Raw genomic sequence first — 23,141 nt, forward strand, 5'->3', positions numbered from 1 at the left:
ACCAGTAGTCATGGTCTGTACAGCAACCAGAGGATACTGTGAGTGAGTATGTGTGTATGAGACACACTGGCTGGACTTGAGTCACTGTTCACCGAGACTCAGATGAGAGCATGACATCAGAAAGATTGAAAGAAAAACATCCAGACACAGTTAAGCAAGCAGGACGTTGTAGCATCATCCAGACTGAATTCATGGAAGCTACTTGTAAATATAGATATTTAAACATGCAGCATACATACCGAGCATGTATGCCTCTGGTTTTCAGCTTGAAGGCTTGTTTTCTGAAAGTGCCCTGCTTTTTCCTGCCACACAAAGACATACTGCATACTTTTAGGACAGTATGTTCTATATTAGGGCCTGCAAGAAATAGGAATGATGCTTTGTGAAACAGAAGGCATGAGGAGGATAAAGACGAGAGATGGTGAGGTAAGAAGGTGTGTGCAAAAAGTGAAAATGATTGCAGGAAAGGAGAAGAGAGGTGAGGACACTGGAGAAAGAGGAGGGGAAGTGACAAAATCATACAAGAAGAGATGAGTGTCAAGAGAGCAATCCTGTGATGCTTAATGAGGAAACACAGGTACCTGAGTTAAACAAGGTACAGCAATAAGTGGGACAGATGGATGGCTTCTGAATATATTAACAGCCTCCGTCTGGAAGCCAGACTCCATAAACTGCATGAACTCCATCTAAATTGCCCCTGAACTGCCCCCACAGTATATATTGCTATAGTATTCAGGTCATCTTCAATATTTCACATATAGGTCTACATAGGCTATCCAAAGCCATTAAATAGCCTATTAAAATAGTAAAAGTAAAAAACAAAAACACCTATCTGTTTAGGTGGTGCTGTGCTCTGTATGAACCCATGCATGGATGGCTCCATGTTATTCTGCTCCAGCGCCCTACCAGAAAGTCCGCCTGTGCGCATGCGTGGCTAGAGCGCGCTGCCGCAGACAGGGGGCGTCAACATGGCGCTCTGTTCTCGACGACCGCACTGACTGCAACCTGCCAATGAGAGAGAGTCAGAGAGAGGGGAGAGAGAGAGAGAGAGAGAGAGAGAGAGAGAGAGAGAGAGAGAGAGAGAGAGAGAAGCGTAGGCTACCATTCTGTCAAACCTCCATCCCTTTTTGCCAGCCTTATGAATCCCTACACATTTTCGGGAGGATAGGGTGAATTCAGAGGATTTTAAAAAAAAAAACACCGCTCTCCCTTGTTTTTCCCTGCGCAGTTGATGGTTTTTGTGCAGCAGCAGACGCAGCTTGTAGAGCAGGTGTGAGAGACAGCGGCGATCGCTCCTCTCCTCCCTGTTTCCAAGGGGAAATGTCGAGCGAGAAGCCGGCTTCAGCACCACCGGGCTCTGCTTCTTCGCTCACGGACACAGACCGAGACTCCCATCCTCCGCCGGGCTCCTCCGCGCAGCAGCAGGTCGCCGCGGGTTCTGGTTCCGGCGCCACCGGGGAAAGGATGGTGTCTGCAGCCGGCTCTATGGTCCTACCGGCCGGGGTGATCAACCCCGCTGTCCCGATCAGGAATATCCAGATGAAATTCGCCGTGTTGGTGGGCCTGATCCAGGTCGGGGAGGTTAGCAACAGAGACATCGTGGAGACGGTGCTGAACCTGGTGAGTGGAAGCAGGCTGAGGCATTGTTAGAAAACACTGAAATGCAGCCATAAAGCACAGAAAGCCCTAACCCGCTATGTTTTATTTACGATGCTTCACTCCCCATGGTTGTGGCTTTCAGAGGATGATGTCATTTGTTTGTTCGGAGGATGGATGTGGGCTTCTTCTTTTCTAGAGATGAAAAGGAGCACACACGAGGCTGTGTGGTGGGGAATAAATATGGAAAAGCTTTATTATTGTAAAGCCTAGAGGAGCTGAATGAAGCATGTGACCCCACTAAGGCATGGAGGGTAGTCTAATCACCAGCCATTGCTGACTAAATGACCCGTTTGCGGTGCAACAAGGAAAAGACATTTGCAGTCAAACTGGAGTGGATAGGGGGAAAGTGTATGTATACAGGCGGTTCACCTGACCCCGCTATGTAAGCTACCCCGAAGTGATGCATTGGCAGCTTGTATCAAACTGCGAATGGTTACAATGTTGCGCACAACACCGAGAACCAAACGGAAATAATTCGGTTTCCTAAAGAGCGAAATCACGCTGGTATTCGCGTCTGTCGAGCACTGAAACAAAATTAGTCCAACACGGACAAAGGCCGACTAGCATTATGCTATCCATCGACATATGTGTGTGTATGATATTGGCTCAAAATTATGCATGGGCCTATTGTTAGAGGCAGGGCCCTGCATCCTGTGCGCAGAGGAGTGATGTATATGTAGCTGTGAAACGGTTAGTGGTTTATACTACCTTGCTTCAAACAGCGATTCTTTTATTTATGAATCAGATATACGTTGCCACCCCTCCTCCTTCCATCGTTACCACTCCATCCGAGGTTGTGTTGGAGATGTTGGGCCTACCCTACACATCAGAGGATTAAATCCAGCTGGGTGTTTTGACATGACTGGTGCTTCCCCTTACGAAACAGATGAGCAAAATGTACAGCAGAGGTAGGTCTGGAAGACTAATGCGTTGGGAGGATATAGGCCTAGGACCTGTGTGTTGGATGCTGCCAGGCTGTTTTCCCTCCTCCCATGCATCAGGCAATGGCTGCTATGAAAAGAGGGGCTCTGATCATTATTCATTTTCTTTAGAGGAAGAAGTAGAATAATGAAGACATAATTTATAACCTGATTTCAGTGCGGTGTGTTCAGGAGGTTGACTATTTCAGGGTCTCATGTAGCCAGTGGCCTATTTACTCATGCTTGGAGCAGGACAGACTACAGCTGGGCTAAACCATTTTCCTCTCAGTCAGACTGGTGAGCCGTCCGGATTCAGGTCGCCTCTCATCTCCAAATCGATTATTGGTACTACATGGAAGAGCAGGAGGGCTTTGCTGGCTCACTCCGACCTTGTCTCCTTCGCCTACACCCCACCCCCCCGGCTCCCTGGCTGCACAGGCTGATAACCATCCATCCTGTTCCACGTCCTCCTCCTTCACTCTGGAGGGGCTGAGGGGAGTGATGCTGCCTGCATAGACTGGCCTGGCAGGGCAACGCCGTGCATTTAAAAGCAGGTGGCGAGGAGGAGTGGAGGGGGTTGAGGGAGGGTGGGGGAGGAGAAGAGAGAGTGGAGGAGGATGAGGTGGTAGGATGCTGCAGTGGCTATGTGCTCAGAAATCACCAGCTGATGCAGCGGAAGAGGAAAGGACTCTGGATTGGTCCACATCAAATCAGTGAAAGCTCATCAGAGCGTTCAACTGAAATGTACTCTGTTTTACATAAATACCTGCATTTAGGCCCCACTCTTTATGTTGCCTGCATTAACACACAAAGGCCTGACACCCTGACAAATTACAGCAGTATGTGTTAGCCATACAAAGCTTTACTTGCTAAATCCTGAATTGAACAATCAGTTCTAGTTGTGAGGCTGCCAATAGCTAAGCCTGTTAGGGAATTCTGTTGCCCAGCTCTTTAATTAAAAGAGTTGAAACAAAGAGGTGTGGAGGCAGGAACCTCAGTGGTCATACCGCTGGTACAATGAGTCCACTGTGACCCAGAAGCTGATCCATTATTCCAGTCAATGTGGGAGACCACAGCAGCCACATTCTCCGTCCACCGTGGCTGTATTGATCAGTTCCCACTGCGGCTTTAGTGAACAGATGGCTTGTCAGCTGGATCAGATATGCTCCCTGTTCTATACAGCATGATGCTGGCCTTTGGCGAGTGATGAAGAGTTGTGTCTCTAGAAAGAAAGAGAAGAAAAGGCGAGAGAAGACAATAAAAATCTACTTGGGCCAGAGTGCTGGCTGTACTGCTGCTGATACAGAGGCAAACAACAGAGCGGAATCAGTTTATCAGCACTGCTGCCTGTGTAGCCAAGAACATAGGGCTTTGTTATTGTTTCTATAATAATAATAATTTGACTATAGTGTTTTTAAATAAAGTGCAGATACAGTACATGCAGTGCACACATATAGAAACAAGTACATTATGTGTGTGGGATGTCGGCAGCGAGGTGCTCAGCTATTATCATCAACAAGGCATCACAGTTGTCAAGGCAACACTGCTCTTTGACTGCCTGCCTCCAGACACTCGACCACCTGGTGTTGCTTTCCACTTCCGGACTTCTGCCATAGCATCTCTCTCCATCTCTTACTCTCTTTCTTTGTCTATCTGTCTCTAATTACGTGCAGATATTTGTATCGCTTGAGGAACTCAAGCTGTAAACAGCAACAGTAATCTAAGTAGCACTGACTCACTGAGGAAGGTCCACACTTGTACAGCTAAACTTTAGTGGATGGGATCATCAATGAATATTGCTCCGTACTTTAAACTGCACAAGTCTCCGGATCTCTACTGGAGGGATGAATCCCATTTTTCCTGCAAGATACTCCCTCATTTAGTGTTTTGATGGTGGTGGTGGAAAGCATGTCGGACACGTCACTCCAAATTCTCCCATAGATGTTCAGTTGGGTTGAGATCTAGTGGGTGTGACCACATTCAGCTGTGCTTTGTGTGTGGTCATAGTGCAAACAGGTTGGGGACCACTATTATAGATGATATTCTACAGGACAAGATACTTTATGGTGTAGTGATGAACCCATTCACTGGCTCTCTCATCCCATTTTAGAGGACAGTGGTTTCTTTTCCCTTGCTGCGCTGGTGGTTCTGTGGATTGAAACCTCATATTTCTATTTAATGGTCATCCACTTCCACCTCAGGCTGTGGTTATTTGCTTTGACACGTTGTGGTGTTGGATATTGGATGAAGCCAGGTGAGGAGCAATGTTTGTTGACATAAGGAAGAGGGTTGACGTGTGATCTATCTCTATCAGAACTGTATTGTCATAGCTTTTCTTTATTTGAAGAATTGAGTTATTTTTCAAATGCATGCAGCACTGTCAGTCTTGTCTGAGTACAGCACCAGCTGTGCTTATTTATAGACAGCTTTATCTAGTTGTAATGGTTTTTTTTGGGATCAAAACGGCGTGTTTGTCTGGCATTGAAAAAGACTGGTGACACACTGTGCCTCGTTCTTGGTCTCTATGCCCGAATTTTGCCTTTTATTTTCTCCTTCACCTTCCTTCTTGGTCGGATGCAATATCTTCTGGCAGTGTCAACCCCCACCTGAGCCCCTTTAGTAGCCCTACCGAATCTCTGTTAGCAAATGCCTCATGGCCTCTTATTCCTGTCCACACACTCCACAATCCCCAAGGTCACCTGATACCGAGTCCACAGCCAGCAGAGTCAGACTCAGCACAACACAAAAAATACACACTCACTCAAAGGTTCATAATGTTGACACTCAGACACAAATACTGACACACACAGACACACAGCAGCACAATTAGCTATCATGTCATGTCTTCAACACTGCTTGACCCTGTGTCTAGAGTGCAGCAACATTGGTATGCTGCTTCATACTGCACAGCTTTCTAAAGGAATATGTCACCCAACTCAAAAACATATTACGTCACATGCTATTTTCACCTGAGGTGGTTTGAAACGTTGGTAAAATTTAGTTTCATTGAATTGTTTCCCACGGTTGCCCCGTGGCTGCACACTCAGGGCAGAGGCTAACTCTTTCCCCGCAGCACTGTAATCTGCTTGCATGGCCATGCAGGGGAATACCAATGCGTCATTGTATGCTCACACAGCCATGCAGATGACTCTCATGACAAACATTCCACAAATTGCCTTAATAATATGTGACCTTGCCAGTGCGTGTTGAAATGATTTCTGATGGACTTTTGCATAAATATGATATACATTATTTAAAATGAGCACTTTTATAACATATTCTTTTGGGGTTTCCAGTTATGGGACAAGGAGTAGTTGATTATTTTATTGTCAAATGAATTGTGGTGGTGGCTTTGTATTGTTGCCATCGACTAATGAGACCATTGTCAAGATGACAGGCTGTATGTCACACCAGCTCTGCCATCACTGCTTCTGAAACTAGGACCACTTCTTTAATAACTGCCATAATGCAAAGAGGATGTTGGTTGTTTGATCATAATAATCATAATAATTTTGATGAACAGATCCTTGCTATGGGTCTTTGCCTTTATCTCTCTTTGTGTTACAGGCCTTCTGCCTGGTTTTTATTAAGGCATTGCTGGCTTTTGCCCTAACTCAACTGATTTCACTTATCCTTTATACAGTAGTGTAGAGACTAGTCAAGGTTGCCAGTGAGCTAAGCAATGGTCCCATTTGTCCATACTCCTATTATTGTTTGCAGAAAATTGTAAAATTTGTCCATCACAATTTCCTAACACCTAATGTGGCATCTTCAGATGTCTTGTTTTGTCCAACCAATGTGCTAAAACCCAAATATATTCAGTTTACTGTCACGTAACACAAAGAAAAGCAGAATATCTCCGCAATTGAGCAAATGGAACTAGGGGAATTTTTAAACCACCAAAGTATTTGTTGTTTATTTTTCTGTTAATCAACAAAGCGAATAATGATTTCAGCTCTAGATGTAACATTAGCTCTAATTTACCTGAATTCTAAATTAATTTCTGTGTAGCAGAAGTGCTGGTGTATCCTGTCTCCACAAAAGGCAAGGGACATTAGCCTCAGGCTAATGCTGCAGCAAAGACAAGAAAAGCATCTGGAGAAACCCTGAAATTTCACCACAGAAATGTCTCAGAAGGAGGATGCACATTTTGTTTTTCTTCACCAAGTGTTGTGCAGGCCTCTGTGAGATGATGTTGGGAGTTATTATTGGGAAAGATTAGCTGCCGTAATGCTGCAGAGAAGCTTAGTCAGTTTGTGCCTGGGGGCAACAGCCAGTGAGCACCGTTGGCTAATGCTGACAACTGTGCCAGTGCTGACCCAAGGAACAAAATAACAAGTAAAAGTGTTTTTTCATATGAGGACTTATACTGAATGGACACACACAATCCATGCCTGTTTGTTCCTCTTTCCCTCCCACAAAAAACACAGACAGAAGGTGTGGCTTCCACTGCAAGGTCATGAATGACTTTGCTATCTATCACACAGCTGGGTTGTCCTGACCCCTGCATGAGCCGGTAAGAGACAGAGAGCATGAAAGAGAGGTGGGAAAAGATAATGTGGGGGAGGATGCTCATCTCTACTGCAGAAAGAGTGATAGTGATAGTGAAAGTATGACGGGAAACTGCAGGGAGAGAAATGATGAGAAGGATTCAGCAACTTTCAGAAGGTAAATTGAAAAGTCTGTGATTGTCCTTCAGGTGCTTTTTTCTACTTGAGTGTAACGTAGGTCCAGCTATATGGCGTTCTGCGGGGGTCTGATGAGTCCCGACCCCCCTGTGGAGCCTCATCATGCCGTGTGTATCACTGCTCTCCCCTCGTTTCTGCTACTGGTGATAGAGAAGTGAAATACAATAGGAGTGCAATGCTAAATGAGAGAGTCTGCACACTTTTTGTATAAAGCACAAAGCCTGTTAGAGATACCTTGATAGTTTGATTTTTAATTGGCCATTTTTCATCATAAAGCATTTGTCACGTTGTGGGATTAGCCTCAACTGGCTTATTAGCATGGGTAGTGTTCCTCTGTGAAAGTGAGGGCTACAGTTCTAGTGTCTAGAAACCATTTCCACTTTGTGGTAAATATCTGGGGACAGAAAAATAACCCATTAAAAATGAAAATGTTAAGTTGTCCCTTAAACGTCAAACCCTGTCGCTCCCAAATCCTCTTGCTAGAAAGCATCTCCATAATGATCTGCTTCTTAGCCAAATGGATGCTTTTAAGATGTTATGCTTATTCTTCCTGGTTTCATTATATATTTTTTCCCCAGTCTTTCTGGCTTGAATCTTCCCGGTTTTTATGTGGAAGTATGACGTGTTAAGCATCCAGGCTAAACCGCTCACCGCCGTGTCTTAGAGCGCTTCAGTTCTGCTCCACTTCTCTAAATTCCTCTTCATCCTTCGTTAGGATTCTGGGATTTTTCCCAGAGGATAAGCCATGTCAAATTTTGGGTATGGGCACCTTCTGGGAATGGGGAGAACACAGAAAAAAATGTCCCATCCTTGCTTAACGACACCTTTTGTTACTTCTGTGTCGCTTCCTGTCTGTTCCTTATCTCCTCTAAGCACATCCATCTCCCTAACCCTCCGGTGTAATCTAGTCCCTCGCTCCCTGACTCCCAGGTCGGCTGAAACAGCTGGTAGATGAATGTGGATGATCCCTATTGTGAGGAGGTAATGGAGCTGTCTGCAGTCAGTGCCATTCCTCGCTGGTTCCTTGTCCCCACTCACTTTCTCCTTCAACTCATCTTTGCCATGTTACATGCTCAGAAAACCTGGAAGGACACTATTTCCTGTTAACCATGTGTCTGCCATCTCTTCATACTGACTGTAGCTATGTTTTTGTAAGCACGGATGTAGAGTTGAGGAGAAGGACGGAGGGAGATTAAAAAATGAATGTAGGCCAATTGAGGAAAGGAGAAGTTGTGTAGAGGCAGTGGAGATGAGGAGGGATATTTTACAATTTAATTTTAATTATTTTATTTCCAGAGCTTATTTCTAGTTACAGAAATGTATTGTAGAACTGAGTAGTAGACTACAGTATCTGCAATGGGTTTTTGAAGCTCTAAATTGTCATATAAATATGGAAATATGTATTTTTGAGTAGTATATGTATTTCTGTAGTACAGTTCAGTTTGTATTGACTCAGAAATCTATTAAACTGCATTTAACTGATACAAGAATGGATATTATGAATTAAACATGAATTTTATATGCAAAGCATGTGCTCATTGCCAACCACTTATTTTATCACTATTAAACATAGTATCATTGTTATTTGTACCCAATATATAACTAGAAGTATAAATTGGTTATCAAAGTGTTATTTTATGTATTATACACTGTTCAGTTTTGCACCAATATTTATATAAAGGCTAGAAGAAGCTTGGCTTCAGAATGATACTTATTTTCTCCCTCTGTGCTCCTTGTTTCCACACTATTGTGTCTGGCTCTTTTGTCTTTTTTCCTTCTGTCTAAAATGTGTGCATCTGTGTGTTTGATTGTTGGGGGGGTGTCATTTATATATGAGTGCCTCTGTTTGCGTGTACGTGTGTGTCAGTCTGGCACCCCTACAATGCACTAATCCTCACATTATAACAAGCTGCTTTGTTTGAATTACCTGGTGTGTGTGTGTGTGTGTGTGTGTGCGCGCGCGCCCAACATCCCAAAGAGTTGATAAATGAGCGTTCCTACAAACCGTTGCTTTATTCTCCTACACCTTCATCTGCACATTTTCTCTGGCAGGACACACACACACACACACACACACACACACACACACACACACACACACACACACACACATATAGAAAAACATACACACACTGCTCCCTTCCTTCTTGTAGCCCACATCATTGCCTGGCAGAGGTGATTTTATATTCATGCTGGCCTACTTTGACTCTCTCCCTTGGCTCTACACACACACACACACACACACACACACACACACACACACACATCTGCTTTACTGTGAAGTATAGCTAACTGTGTAGCTATTCATCATGCTGCATACCGCAGTGGCCAAAGGTTGATTATAGCGAACTTTGTAGTGTGTGTGTTTGTGTGAGTGCAACATAACAGTATTAAAGAACTGCTCCTGATGTTATTTGTTGACGTTTATACAATACACTCTATGGTTTATACTTTGGACATGTCCCTGCTATTCCCAAACATCCCTTCAGTATCAGTAACAAGTCATTTAACACCACATTAGTCTGGATAGAAGATCTACACTCGCTATCAAACCAAAACATTTTTCTACTTTAGTTTCTTATTACTTCCATCTGTATTCTGCAGTGAATGAACAGTGTATCAGTACTGCATGTTCTCCCCATGAAATACACTTAATCTAGTGAATGCAGATGAGGGTTACGATCCCCAAAGGAATTTATCTAATAAATCCAATTCAGTAATGAAAGCAAGCTGTGGGTGAACGGGAGGGTTAAACAGGGATTTCTGGGCTTTCAGACTGGGGTTTTCATAAGACAACACAGTTTGATAAGAGAAAGACCTTGGTAATATTTTATACACTCCAAAGAGAAGTAGTTAAACAGACCAGACAGTTATGTGGATGTGATACTGCCTGGCTAGCACCGCAGCAGCACTAGTTTGGGCACACACAATAAAGGCAGGTCTGCATGCTCTGGTCCATGTCAGCAAGGGAAATAAGAACAGTATCCTAATCTAGTGAGACTTTATTCAACAGTAACATTTTGTTGGAGGGTGGACTGGCGTTAGGTAGTATCCATCGCTAAAATTAAAGCATTTTGTGCTGCTGTTTGGCGCCTTTTTTTTTTTTTTAAATCTTCATAGTCTGCTACAGTATTTGTACGTTGTAAGATTTTACATTGTAACTACATCTTTTATAAAAATCCAAACTGACTGCTGATTGGGTATTGAGATAACTACTTACCATAGGCAGGAAAAACAAACATGAAAACGTGCAGAGGATTGCTAGTGGAAACCAGCAAAGCATTGTGCAAGGGTAGAAAGCTGCACTGTTTTTAATTGTTGAGGCATTTCAACAGTGTGAACCTGCTGGTGGGATCATCAAAGGCATTGGGATACATCCTCTGGGCACCACGGGTATCTGCCAAACTTGATGACTGTCCATGAAATAGGTAAGACAATTTAGTCTGGATCAAAGCAGTGGACCAACCAACAGATAAATAAAACTGAAAAAAAGAATCAACTTTGAAAAACTTAAAGATAGTAAATAAAATAGTCAAGAAGGCCTGTTTTATACTAAAGTTAAGAAATAAGACAAATACACCAAATTCACACTTGCAAGATCAATTATTTGCTTTTTTTTACTGGAGAAAATTTATAGGAAAATATATCATTACATAATCTTTTTTTGTACAAACATCAAAACAATAACTGTTTTGTTCTGGTATTGAAGTTAAAAGGGATGTGTTCATAGTTTTATGTTTGAATGATCAGTACAGGCATAAAAGAAAATAACAGGTTTATCTCATTATTCACAAACGTCATCGGTGATCTGGAGCAAAGCGACACAAAACAGATTATCAAATAATACATTGATTTGACCAATCTTTAGAAGTTATCTATACTGGTATCAGCGCACTACCAGGATGATGCCCTGTAGCACCATCCCAGGTTGTGCCTCACCCTTCCTGCGAGCACTTTTGCACTCAGAAATGCTGGTAGATGGAGGTGGAAGACGAGTTTCTGCAGCCTTCAGCTGGTAGTGGTGACTCACTATAATACCCTCCCGCATCCTCTCCACCTCACCCACCTGCTCTCTCCATCACACTGCTCCCTCCCTTTCTCTCCCCACCCACACCCCCATCCCCATCCCCATCCCCATCCCCGCTACACTCGGGCTCTGGTTCCAGGAAAACTGTTTGGTTGGAATAAAGAATTTGAATGCAGAGAAGCGCACGCTTATACTCAAGCTAATATATGGATCCAAAAGGGTCTCGCTTTGAGTCTGTTTTTGTTAATTTTACCACAGGGGTCACATATGGAAATTTTAGTATATTCTCAGTTACACAATGAACTAAATGAGTGTTTGACTCATTTGCCATTGCTGTTATGCACATTATTATCTGTATTTTTATACTTTTATACCAATTGCTTTTGACATTATGGTGTTGCTTGCCTAAGGGACTGGATTTGCACGGGGATTTTCTTTTGCCTCCAAACTTAATATTTATGAACTGTCCGTATTTGTTTTTCAGTAGTGACACACACACCCTTCTACCCCACCCCTGAGTTATTTCTCTTCCTAATATTATTTTAGACTTTGCAAAAGCACTTGAGTTATTTAAAAAAAATGTTAATCTTCTTTTGAAACCAAATGTCTATTTTCTTTCTTCTCAAGTGTGAGCTCTCAAGCTTGTGAGTGCACGCCAGCAATGGGCTGTGATATTTGAGAATGGAGTTGGTGTTGATATGACCTTTTGATGGGAAATTGTTTTTTTGTGAGTGAATTTGACATTTGACATCCTCATCTGGGCAGCCCCAGGAAGTGTCTTGATTACATTCTGCACTTAAACTGTGTGTATGTAAATACGCAATTGTAGTAATTGGTGTTATTTGGACATTTTTCATTGTTTGAATGAAATTAGACTGGAAGCGGTGTTGGCCTACCATATTGGCCACTCATAACCAACTGAATGGTAGCTGCATTGGGCCATTTAACTTTGAAGACTAGCTCTGTCAGCTAATATGTATTTCAGTCACTCATCTACCTTTATGTATAATAGATATTTGTTGCAGATGTGAAGAAGGGCTGCACCGATTAGTCGATGTAATCAACAACGGCAATTATAAAAATTCGTCGACATGAAATTTCATTGTCGATGCGTTGTTACAAGGAGGCCTTTAAGGGAGAGATAGCAATCTTCTTATTAAGAACATTTCTGGTTGTTCATTTCTAACTGCAATGCACTACATGGAATGCTAGGGGCAGTATCGCTTCCACAGTCTGCCATGACTGCTTGACTGTAAGACTACTCACAAAGCATAAGCATTCATGCAAGAAGTAGTGATGGCAAGTTCGACTCTTTTGACAGACTCGTTCATTCAAATCTCGTTCATTAAAATGAACTAATCTTTTTTTTGAGTCATTTCGTTCAATTAAACTAGGCTGGTTATTGCGGTGCTGCAGCCCTCTAGTGGGCGATTAAAAAACAGCGCCGTTCCCAAACACGGAAGGCTGCCTGGCTTGCTTTAACTGACAAAGTATAATGCACACATTCACCTCTTGATTACTGTATTACTATATCATCATTATATAAACCCCCCTGGGCCCACAACCAAATTCAAACCATGTAAAAACCACAGAAATATGTTGTCTATATGCAATCACCACTACTCCGGCTAGATCCTTCCATTTTCACAATCTTTCCTGAGTATACAACCTGACCAGCTATATAAAGGCTTATGTATATAATTACTATCATTATCTCTGAAGTGCTCATTCATACAGTAGCCTAACGTCCCTATCCATGAGTAAAATATTAATATCAGATTTGCAGTAAATATATTGAAGTAATAAGCTTGATACACTATATGAATAAACACTCTTATTAAAATTCAACCAATTTAATAATAATCTGGATCAAGCCACCAAGTTCTTAAAGAACTCCAGCACAGAGAGAGGAACAGAGAAATAAACACTTATAAATGCAGCAGTTTGGCAGTTCTGGAAACAGAATGGGCCACATCAGGTCCTGATTCTGCAAACAGAGAAACAAACATGAGCACATCGCTCTCAAACACTGCCAGGTTGTTTACCAGTCAGGAACTGTGAAACAACAGCACGGCTCTGTTGGTAAATAAAAAGTAAAAGTTACGTTGCATTCTCTGGCGGACCTGGATCAGCTGTTAGCTGTTTAGAGAGCTAACGCTAACGTTGCTACATGGCTGTGTTTTTATGTTTTAATTACCGGGTCTGTTTGTTTTGGAGAGGAGACGACCTCGGAGGTAATTCAGCTCCAGGTAGAACCCTGTCAGGGCTCTGAAGTGCAGCGGACCCAGAACAACTCTAACACTACTCTAAACACTAGCATGACTAAAGTTACAGTGCGGCTGTGTTAAAACTATAACTTAGCACAACATCACTGCACTGTAATAATGTTAAGCTTTATTAAATGTCACGTTATTAACAAAATAGCTATATAATGGCAGTCCAGTTACGACGGCTGACCTGCCTCTCATTCTCCGGCGCTGGCAGTCACTCAGCCTGCAGAATGAACGAAAGACTGAGGAGGACCCATGTGAGCGGTGAACGAGTCAAACCTGGAGACCCACAGTTGAGAGTCGTGAACTAATCAGTTCTGTTTCCTGTGCTGACGGAGCCCAGGCAGCTGCCGTGTGACGAGTGAACGTAAGAGTCCAAGATCCTTCACACATGCGTGAAAATGAACGAATCACTCACAGAGACAACCCGTTCCTCCTGGGTCATATACATGATTAGGTCTTATGAACAAAACGTTCTTTGAACGATACAACACTAGCAAGAAGCGGAGAAAGATTGATTTTGCAAAATGATTGTGTTTTGATTTTTACAAGTTCTGTACACTATTTCATCCCTAAATACACTTTTGAAATGTTTTGAGGGGAGAAATCAACTGTGTAGAACCTGAATATTGGCAGTTTTTCGAAAGTTGATGGCGAATTCGAAATGCGCTCAAACGTTTTCGTGGTTGTGAAGCTCCACCAGCGTCTGCGACGTTAGCGGGCCGGCCAGCCAGTCACGCTCACGGAACCCTCTGGTCCCAGTTACACAGACCACTGCAGCAGCAACAACAGAACAACAGAGACAGAGGAAAGGCCACAACTGTGAGATAGTTTCAATGTTCCTCCACTGTTCTGTCTTTACAATCTGAGTAATGGTTTAAAGTAAATCGAGGAACATCTGGCTCGTGATGTAGCCTACAGAACATTCTCCACTCATAAAACATATAAGCACTTTGGAAAAATAAACTACAGAAGTAATATGAAAGGGGGCTGTTATTCTAAATAGACATTACATTGTTAGTGTACAGTTGCGGTTATAGTAGTTGCTTTGAATTTGCTTTTATTTTATATAGTCCCAAAGCAAAAATCTTTGTTTTAAAGTTAAAACCTACTTGGCAATAAATCAGATTATTAGCTTATTGTTTTGGGTGATAAAGCCTGGCTGTTATCTTGGAGCAGCCTCTCTATAGTTTTTTCATTCTTGGTTTTGAGGTCTCATGGATGATGTTGGCTAAGAGAACGCTCTTTTAGTTGTGTTAGCAAACACGTTAAGTGCAATAGTAAATCAGTGAATTATAGGAGTAGCCGACGTTGTCTTGTGTTCTTCCCTACGTTTCCCCCTGGTGTTGATACTATCGTTCATTGTAAGGCCTAGTCCACACAGACACGGGTATTTTTATAACCAGAGTTTTTCCTCCTTTTGTTTAAAAAAATTAAATCTCCGTCCACATGAAAACGCAAACACACGCTATCAAGCACTGTCAAGAGCATGCCAAACCACCTGGTGGCGATATGACCCTAACCGTAAAGCCACGTTGGCCAATCAGAGCCTAATAAAATTGTAAAATCTGACATCAAACACAGCAGATAACGGCGCACACTCTGACGTCGCAAGGCAAAACCCCTGGGCTGTTTCTCAAACTGCGTTCTTGTCTGTACTTGTGGGCTTGTGAGACGTCATCAGTCGCAGCCAAAGTACTGTTCCAATTCAAAAGTCTGCATCTAGCCAAGTACAGTCAAATACCCGGATGTGTTCTCGCTCCACCCGTTTTACCGAGCCTGCATCGGAGGAGACTTGTGTGGACTTCGGATCGCCAGATATCCCAGAATGCATTTCGCCGCCAAAAAGCGGAAATGTCCGACGAGAAAACTCAGAAGTGTAACTTATAATACTGCTGTTCTTGTGTCACATATAGTAGTTTTAAGAGTTTTTAATGCGGGAATATAGTTGTTTAAACTCCAAATATGTGGTTGATTTCTCAAGACAGAGCTGATTTAAAAAAATGCTACGTTTTTGAGATGTGAGGTCCCGCCCGCTAACGGTCCAGCCGTCATCAAGTCCGCTGCTGTTCCAATTGCTGAACGACTGACTGCGTGCTCCCGTTCCTGGAAGTTTGTACTCCCGAGCCGAACTTGCCAAGTCCCAGCTTTAAAGTACAGAAGTCCGAACTTGGCGAAGTCGGTACTGAGAAACAACATGAAGGGTCCAGCTGCAGCACACAGACAAACCAGACAAACGTGACAGAAGTTTAACTTCCATATATGGGCACTGCGCCACCGCGCACAGAACGCGATGATGTTTATCTCGGCCGTTTGGCCCACGCAGAGCTGTTTAAAAAAAAAAAAAAAAAAAAAAAAAAAGAGCCGATAAATAAGTGTAATAAACTAATGTTCAATTCATACTGTTGTTGTATATTTGATTTGTTCCAAAGTGATTTTAAGTTTCACAAATCAAGAATATTCTGTACATCACGAGCCAGATGTATCTTGATTTCGGTTAAAACTTTACAACATTACTGAGAATTTAATGATAGAATAGCGTTACGGACATTAACAGCATCGTTCAGCTGTTGCTGGACACGTCTGCTGTGTTGGGCTGCAGTGGTCTGTGTGACTGGACCTGGGGGAGCTAACCGGAGCTAGCTGGCTTACTATTCCTGACAGCCCCCCGAAGTATATACCTCTTACCCTAACCATCACAGGGTGTGTGCCTAAAGTTATTGATTATGTGCAAGTCAACTGGTTAACGTTAACCCTACAGTGGCACACATCGGCTGCTAGCAGATAGGGTTAACCTCCATTGTGTTGCTGTGCAGCCTCCGCTAACGTTACTGCAGCTATATACGTATTTACACCCGTCGGCACTTGTCAACTCCGAAATAGTTTGAACACATTTTTGGTTCGCCGTTAATTTTCGTCAGATTGCCGGTATTCGACATCTACACAGTTGATTTCTCGCCTCAAAACTTCTCAGAAGTGTATTTAAAGTTCTGTTGTTGGCCTCTAAAGAATAAATCGGTTAACATTAGGATCTATAATGTACGTGAGCCGAGATTAACGTCATCGCGTTTTGTGTGCGGTGTCTTCTGGGACAAACCATATTTGGAAGTTCAACTTCCGTCAACTTCCATCAGGTCTGTGGGCTGCAGCTGGATATACTTGGGTTTTACTGTCCACACGACAACACTGCAACCTGCGTTTCTGAAAATCCTCACCCTGGAGTTTTCAAAAATGTTCGGTTTCAGTGACCTGATACTGCGTTTCCGTGTGGACGAACGGCCGAACCACGTAAAAAAAAAAAAAAAAAAAAAATATATATAAAAAAAAATAATACCCATGTTCATGTAGACCTTATTCACTTAATGGTAATGTTAGCTAGTTAGGCTGTGTGCTGGATATCGGTAATTCATTTGAAAGATTTAATCAGTTAAATAGTTTAATTAGGGTTAGGGTCAGGGGGTTACAAAAACAATCGTGACTAGTCGACTAATCGAATAAATAATTAACAGATTAGTCGACTACGAAAATAATCATTAGTTGCAGCTCTAATGTGAAGCGTTTGAAACTTAACTCAATCTCATCATCCACAGTTTCGTACTTCAGTTTTAAAGTCTTACTAAACTTACTCATATCTATTAGTTATCCATTAGTGTCCATGAAAATATCCTCCAGGATGATGGCACTGTTTGTAAATTATTTCATCGTAATAGAAGCTGTGAGATAAAGTATTAATGTAGCAGATCCCCTAAGGGCATGCAAATAAGGCAAACTTGCTAGTGTGAAAACAGAAGGAGCTTATGTGAAAAATATGGTTTATGTAAGAATTTAGCATTGGTCAAAATATGCAAAATATTTGAATCAACTCAAATACAAACTAAAAATGGTCCCCTTTCAAGGTTTCACTTCCAAACGCACAAGTGTCTGACAACTGCTACAGTGTTAGTGCTGTGTCTGCTGTACTTCAAACAACATGAGCTTCAAACAGCACGTCTTCACCACTGTCCACTGTGTAGGACAAGTCTGAAGTAAAGCTGATGTACTGACAGGCCTGTAGCACTGTAACACCTTGGCAGAGATGCTGTTGAAGATGGGGGCTGATGTCGTTAAAAATGTTGTTTTTATATTTTTTTATTGTTTGAAAGAATAATATGCTGAGAGCCAAGCTTGGCTTCAGCGTTATGGGTTTCCGTGTGTTTCTTCTGCCCAGAATGACATTATCTGGTCGTCTAACTTGACTTATGATCTTGTGTGTACAGTATGTGAGTGCACTGTGTGTGCTCCTCTTGCACAATAACACACAGGACATCATGCTCCACTAACCCTTCCAATCTGACTTTGTGTGTGTGTATGTGTGCGTGTGCATGTGCATGTGTGTGTAATTCCCGACCCTGTCTTATGATGATGGATTACTGAGACTCATTGGAGCTGCTTGCTTGCCTCTCTTATCCTCCATCAGCTGTGGCTCAGTGGAACAGTACTCTCCATTGTTTCAGTGGATGTTGAACGCATACACATGTGTGGGTGCGTGCGTGAATACTTACACACATGCACGGACACATCCTATCTGCTACAGTACATACACTCAACCAAACCAAATAAACAGATTAGTGGTCCTGAATTGCCACCAGCCTGACCTGAGCCAGGGCTGCAGGGCTTATCAGCTGACCTTTGAACTTAGCATCAGCTAGTCTACACCTGCCGTCATCTCACAGGCAGACAGACACACACTCATGCATTCAATGAAAAATAAGTGAGTTCATAGGGACTTGTTACTCTCAGTTACCCTCTCTTATCTGTAGTTTCATCTGTGATAAGCCCAGTGAGGTGTGAGCAACATGCAGGATGCCCTGAAGGACTTCACTTCCTGTCAGCCTCTTTGAAATGAGCCTTTTTGAGTGGAGTCAGGAGACAAGGCGCGAAGGCCCTGTTAAAGTACCAAATCTCAGCCTTGAGTCCTTCCTTCCGAGGCTCCCGTGACATGACACACAAGGATGCCCTCGTTACAGCCTGTCTTGAAGAAAAAAAAAACATGAAGAAAGAGGAAAATTGAGTTGCCTCTTGTCCTCGAAAGAGTCAGCTTTTCCCAGGTAGAAGAGGGCACAAAATAAAATGACCTAAAAACACCGTAACAGCCCCCTCCTACACCTCACCATTCAATGTATGCTTCTTTCGTCTCTCTGTCTGTGTGGTAGGATTCAATAGTATGTTTCATTTGTTTCATGCTGTCGTTTCAACAGTGCCCTCTCAATCACCACCTCTCCTTGATGCTATTTTTCTCCCTGCCTCTTTTTCTCTTTGCTCTCTTCTTCTTCTTCTTTCTCTCTGCCTAGGCACTTAAGATCTTTTTTTTCTCTCTCCACTCCTGTAGACCTCTTTGTCCCCTGGTGAGAGAAGTTGCCTTTGGTCCTTTTTCTTTTAAACCATAAGTTTCAACAGATATCTTATAATAGTTTCTGGTCTGGTAAGGCCTAGGCATTTCCAAGACGGAGGGTAGGTGTTCCCTTTCTACAGAAGCTTTACATTAAGTTATCAGTTTCAAGTGTTGAATTGACAAATATCACAAAGGCATGACATCCTCTCTAGCAGGGGGGGATTCTGTAGTTGTTTTTTATGTAATTGTGAGAATGTTTTCTTGCTATCTAATAAACAATTATAGCCACCACTACTGATGCTAAGTGTCCCGTGCTTTGTATGTTGGTTATATTTAGTCTGTTAAATATGGCTATTGTCTCCTGTGTGTGCAAAACTGCAAAAACTCAATTGAAATGGATATAGCTTGAATTTGGTATTGTGTCGTATAAAGAAGGATGTAAATTTATTCATGGGAAAGTGTGGTGGATGATTATTTTTGCTGGGAGGCATGATTCTAAGCAATTCTCCAACACTGTTAATATACTGCACATACTTTCTGTCACTGAACTGAAAATTCTACATTGTTTTTTTTGCAGGGAATATACATAGAATATAAATTCAAGAAACTTTTAGATATCCTGCTGTAAGACGGACAGACAGACAGAGAAACGCGAAAACACAATCTTGTTTCTGGACTTTGAAGAAACTAGCAATAGGTAGCATAAATATTCTTAAACCTTTTTTTTTTTTTTTTTACACTTGTAGTTGACTGATGTAATCACTTTTGGCACAATATAACAGTTTACAGTATCTATGTTATATTATTTGACTGCAGTATTTCCTGTCAAGCTGTCCAATATGATGCAGATTCAAATCACCATGAAATATGGATTTTTATGCAGATGTTTTGATGCTGTTGATCATCTAGTTGTGGATCTGTGAACAAAGTGTTTAATTATGTGTGAGTATCACGTGTAGTGTTCTGTAAGACAATTTTTTTATTTCTTTGTTGCCCAATAGCATGTGACAAGGCTTATTGCTAGATCCGTTACTAAGCCTCTTTGGCCAATCAGGTGGCAGGCATTTTAAACTGCAGTTGGATGAAGTCAGAGTTGTGATCACTTGGCTGCGATTCCTCAGTCCCTGTAGTGTGTGTGTGTGTGTGTGTGTGTGTGTGTGTGTGCGTGTGCATGCATGTGTTTCTGACCTGGATTTTTTTCTGAGAACGTTGGCCATGAACAGTCTTGTGCTGCGGTGCCCACAAACAGTGGAGCTCTCACAGCTTTGGATGCTTTCATGATTGAAGAGTCATATCTTGCTGTCACAGACTTTCGGCCTTTGAAAATATTGACAGTATTAATACAGCAATTAGTGTACTTGCAGTTTCAGCTGTTTGTCAGTGGATTTTGCAGCCCAAGTGAAGCATTTGTGCTGTAGCCTCTCTCCGCGGTATATCTGTCAGCAGAGAGAGCAGGAGCTGTCCATTGTGCTGAAAAGAGTCTGCTGTATTTGTCTGTCTGCTCTCTTAATCTGTCACTTCTCTCTGCTTTCCCCAGCAAACATTCACACCGTTTCTGTTGCTTTGCATTTCCTTTCTGCCCCGTTTGTGACGTCTGACCTCACATTTTTTGCTCCCGTCTCCCTTGCCTCTCTTGATCTCTTGCTTTTTTGCCTTTCTTCTGTTCTCTTCTTCTCCTCTGCTCTTTATAAAGCTCCTTCGCCTCCCACTCCAGTAAACAGACTTTTTTTTTTTTTTTTTTTTACAAGCTGCTGATATGCTAATGAAATGGCATCTCATTATTATTGGATTATTTTGGGATTCTCTGTAGCCCTCTAGTTCTCCTGCTCCTCCTCTATCTCCACTCCTTCCTCTTTTTGTGTGCACTCATACCGTTCATGTGATCCGCTGCTGCAGCTGTTGGGAGCATGTATGAGCGTGTTAGTAATGAACTGAGTGAGTGTTTGTACGAATGACTAAGACCTACAAGACTTTTTGCAATGAATTGTTTAAAAGGCTGTTGCCCATTGAACGCTGAGTATGTGTGTTTGCTGGCAGAGTTTGTCAAGTATGTGCACGTGTCGGTGCACATTTGTCTGTATGTGTGCGTTCAGTATGTTTTTTAAGCTTGCAAGCTTTGGAGGCAGGAAAAGGCACACTGAACTGGTCTGCAGTGAACTGGAGGATTTCTAGAGGCTTTCATAAAGACCAATCTCAGCAGGTATTACTGTCTTTTCTCGCTCTCTGTCACTCCTGTTTTATGCATCCCTTTCTCTCTGGTTCCCGGCAGTGTTAATATAAACTGACAAGGCAATACATGGGAACACTCAATAGCTTTGCTTTTCTTTGATGTATGTACAGAGGCACATTCATGGTTATTTTTGTGAAAAATGTGCCCAGGGTACAGCTCTTGGCACTGAGAACACAAACGCCTGTGCTTTAATCTAATGGAACTGTGACACGTACACTTATTTCCTAAATTGGAGGTAACAGTTGCTTGATTGGAATTTGTCACCTTCTCTGCACAGCTCCCTTGATAGGATCACACTAACTGATTGGAAACCAGCATTCTTTGCCCATGGACCCAAAAGTTTATGCATATGTGACTTTTCCCCAAGCCATTAAATGGTGCAGGCCCAGATAGCTAATTTTCCATTTACTGCATTATGGCTTATACATATTTTTAGCACATCCTCTGGCTCTATTCGACATCAAATGTTCAATTTAGAATGTTTTCACTGACGCCCTACAATCTGCAATTCAGTTCCTGTTTAGTTTGTAAAGTTTCCTCAATAGATTTTCTAAAATGTGTGAATACGTTTATGAATGCTGAACTGTGATGATTTAACTGTAATTTTTTATGATATTTTATTTCATGTATTAATGCAAAACACAAATATTCTTGCATTCTATAGCGCTGGTTTTGCTTTGCAGCAAGTCCAAAATGTGGTCCATACTTAATGGATTAATGGAACAAACAAAAATGCCTATCCTGATCCAAGAGTGCAGTGGATAACCACTCTAAACCAAACCTTTAAGCCAGCTTATTTTCTCCCATTTTCTCTGTATGGGCTCTGTGATTGGACAGCCAGTGTGTGAGAGAGAAGTGAGAGGGGTGAGAACAGTGTTGAAGTCAAAGAAGGAAGTGTGGTTGGTGCATAGAACTCCTGCTGGGAAAATGCAATGTGTGTTTAAAAAAAAAGAAAAGCAACGTAAATGTTGTATAGCTTGTTTCTTTTGACTGTTTGAACCGCTCTGCGTGGTTTTTGTCTTGTGATGGTGGTTAATAAAAGCCTGGTTATACACACCCGTGTTGTGTACGGGGGAAGATGAAAGGAGGTGCTACACAGACCCATCAGTCTCAGTCCAATCATCGAGAGTGGTTGGATGAAGATCTGTTTCCCATGATCCATTAGCTTTTTCTTACACATATAATGCAACTTAGATGTGGCCTGAAAGGTGTTATAATTATTTTTCATATTTTTCAAACTTCAGGATTTTTTACCCCAAATAAAAATCCATATGAAACATATGAAGGCACTTAATTATAAAATAAGACCACGAGTCCAAGAGAGAGAGCCATTACTAGCAGCTCTGTGAAGCAGCGTTGCTTTGAGCTAAGTGCTAAGGTCAATATGCTAAGTTGTTAGCAAGTTGTTGGGCCAACATTACCATCGCCAGAGCCCCTCCACTTTCTTGGCTAATAAATACTAAGACGTTTGGTATACTATGCATTATCTAGACATACTGTACATGTGCAATAAGAGTTATTTTAGTTATGGTAGATTTCCTGCAAATCATAAACAGTACAGTGGTTTTCTTATTGTCGGATTTTGCTATATTACTTCCACGTCATTAAGGAGACCTTACTGCCTTAAGGGATCTATATCATCACTGTTTAGTAGTGTGTCTGACTCAAAATGTCCTTACATCACTTTATGTTAATGTTGTGACTCAAAAACGCACATTCACCCACCTTATGACATAACATCTAGATTCAATCATTCATAAACATTTGAGCATTGTACTGAAATATATTTTTTTGACTTAACTTTGATTGATTCATCACCCATCTATAATGGAACTTAGCATGTATGGATTCTCCCATAATGGTACAAACACTGAAAATGCTGCTCTCTGTCCTTTTAGCAGTTTTTATGGTTGTGAGAAGCAGTTGCGGTCTACATCAAAGATTCCTTATGAAGTTCTGATATATTAGACATTTTA

General features: G+C 42.0%; 1 protein-coding gene across 20 annotated transcripts in view; it reads left to right on the forward strand.

Annotated features, from left to right (window-relative positions):
* The first annotated feature begins 1,175 nt into the window (after positions 1-1,175).
* The window catches only part of nbeaa (neurobeachin a), a 94,757-nt gene continuing 72,791 nt past the window's right edge, over positions 1,176-23,141 (forward strand). For all 20 annotated transcript variants that reach the window (XM_046040036.1, XM_046040042.1, XM_046040039.1 and 17 more), the window contains exon 1: positions 1,176-1,620. In XM_046040036.1, coding sequence (XP_045895992.1) covers positions 1,321-1,620 — 300 coding nt within the window. In that variant the 5' untranslated portion in view covers positions 1,176-1,320. The remainder of the gene's footprint in view (positions 1,621-23,141) is intronic.

Source organism: Micropterus dolomieu, linkage group LG23, assembly GCF_021292245.1.
Source record: "Micropterus dolomieu isolate WLL.071019.BEF.003 ecotype Adirondacks linkage group LG23, ASM2129224v1, whole genome shotgun sequence".
Taxonomy (NCBI): Eukaryota; Metazoa; Chordata; class Actinopteri; order Centrarchiformes; family Centrarchidae; genus Micropterus; species Micropterus dolomieu.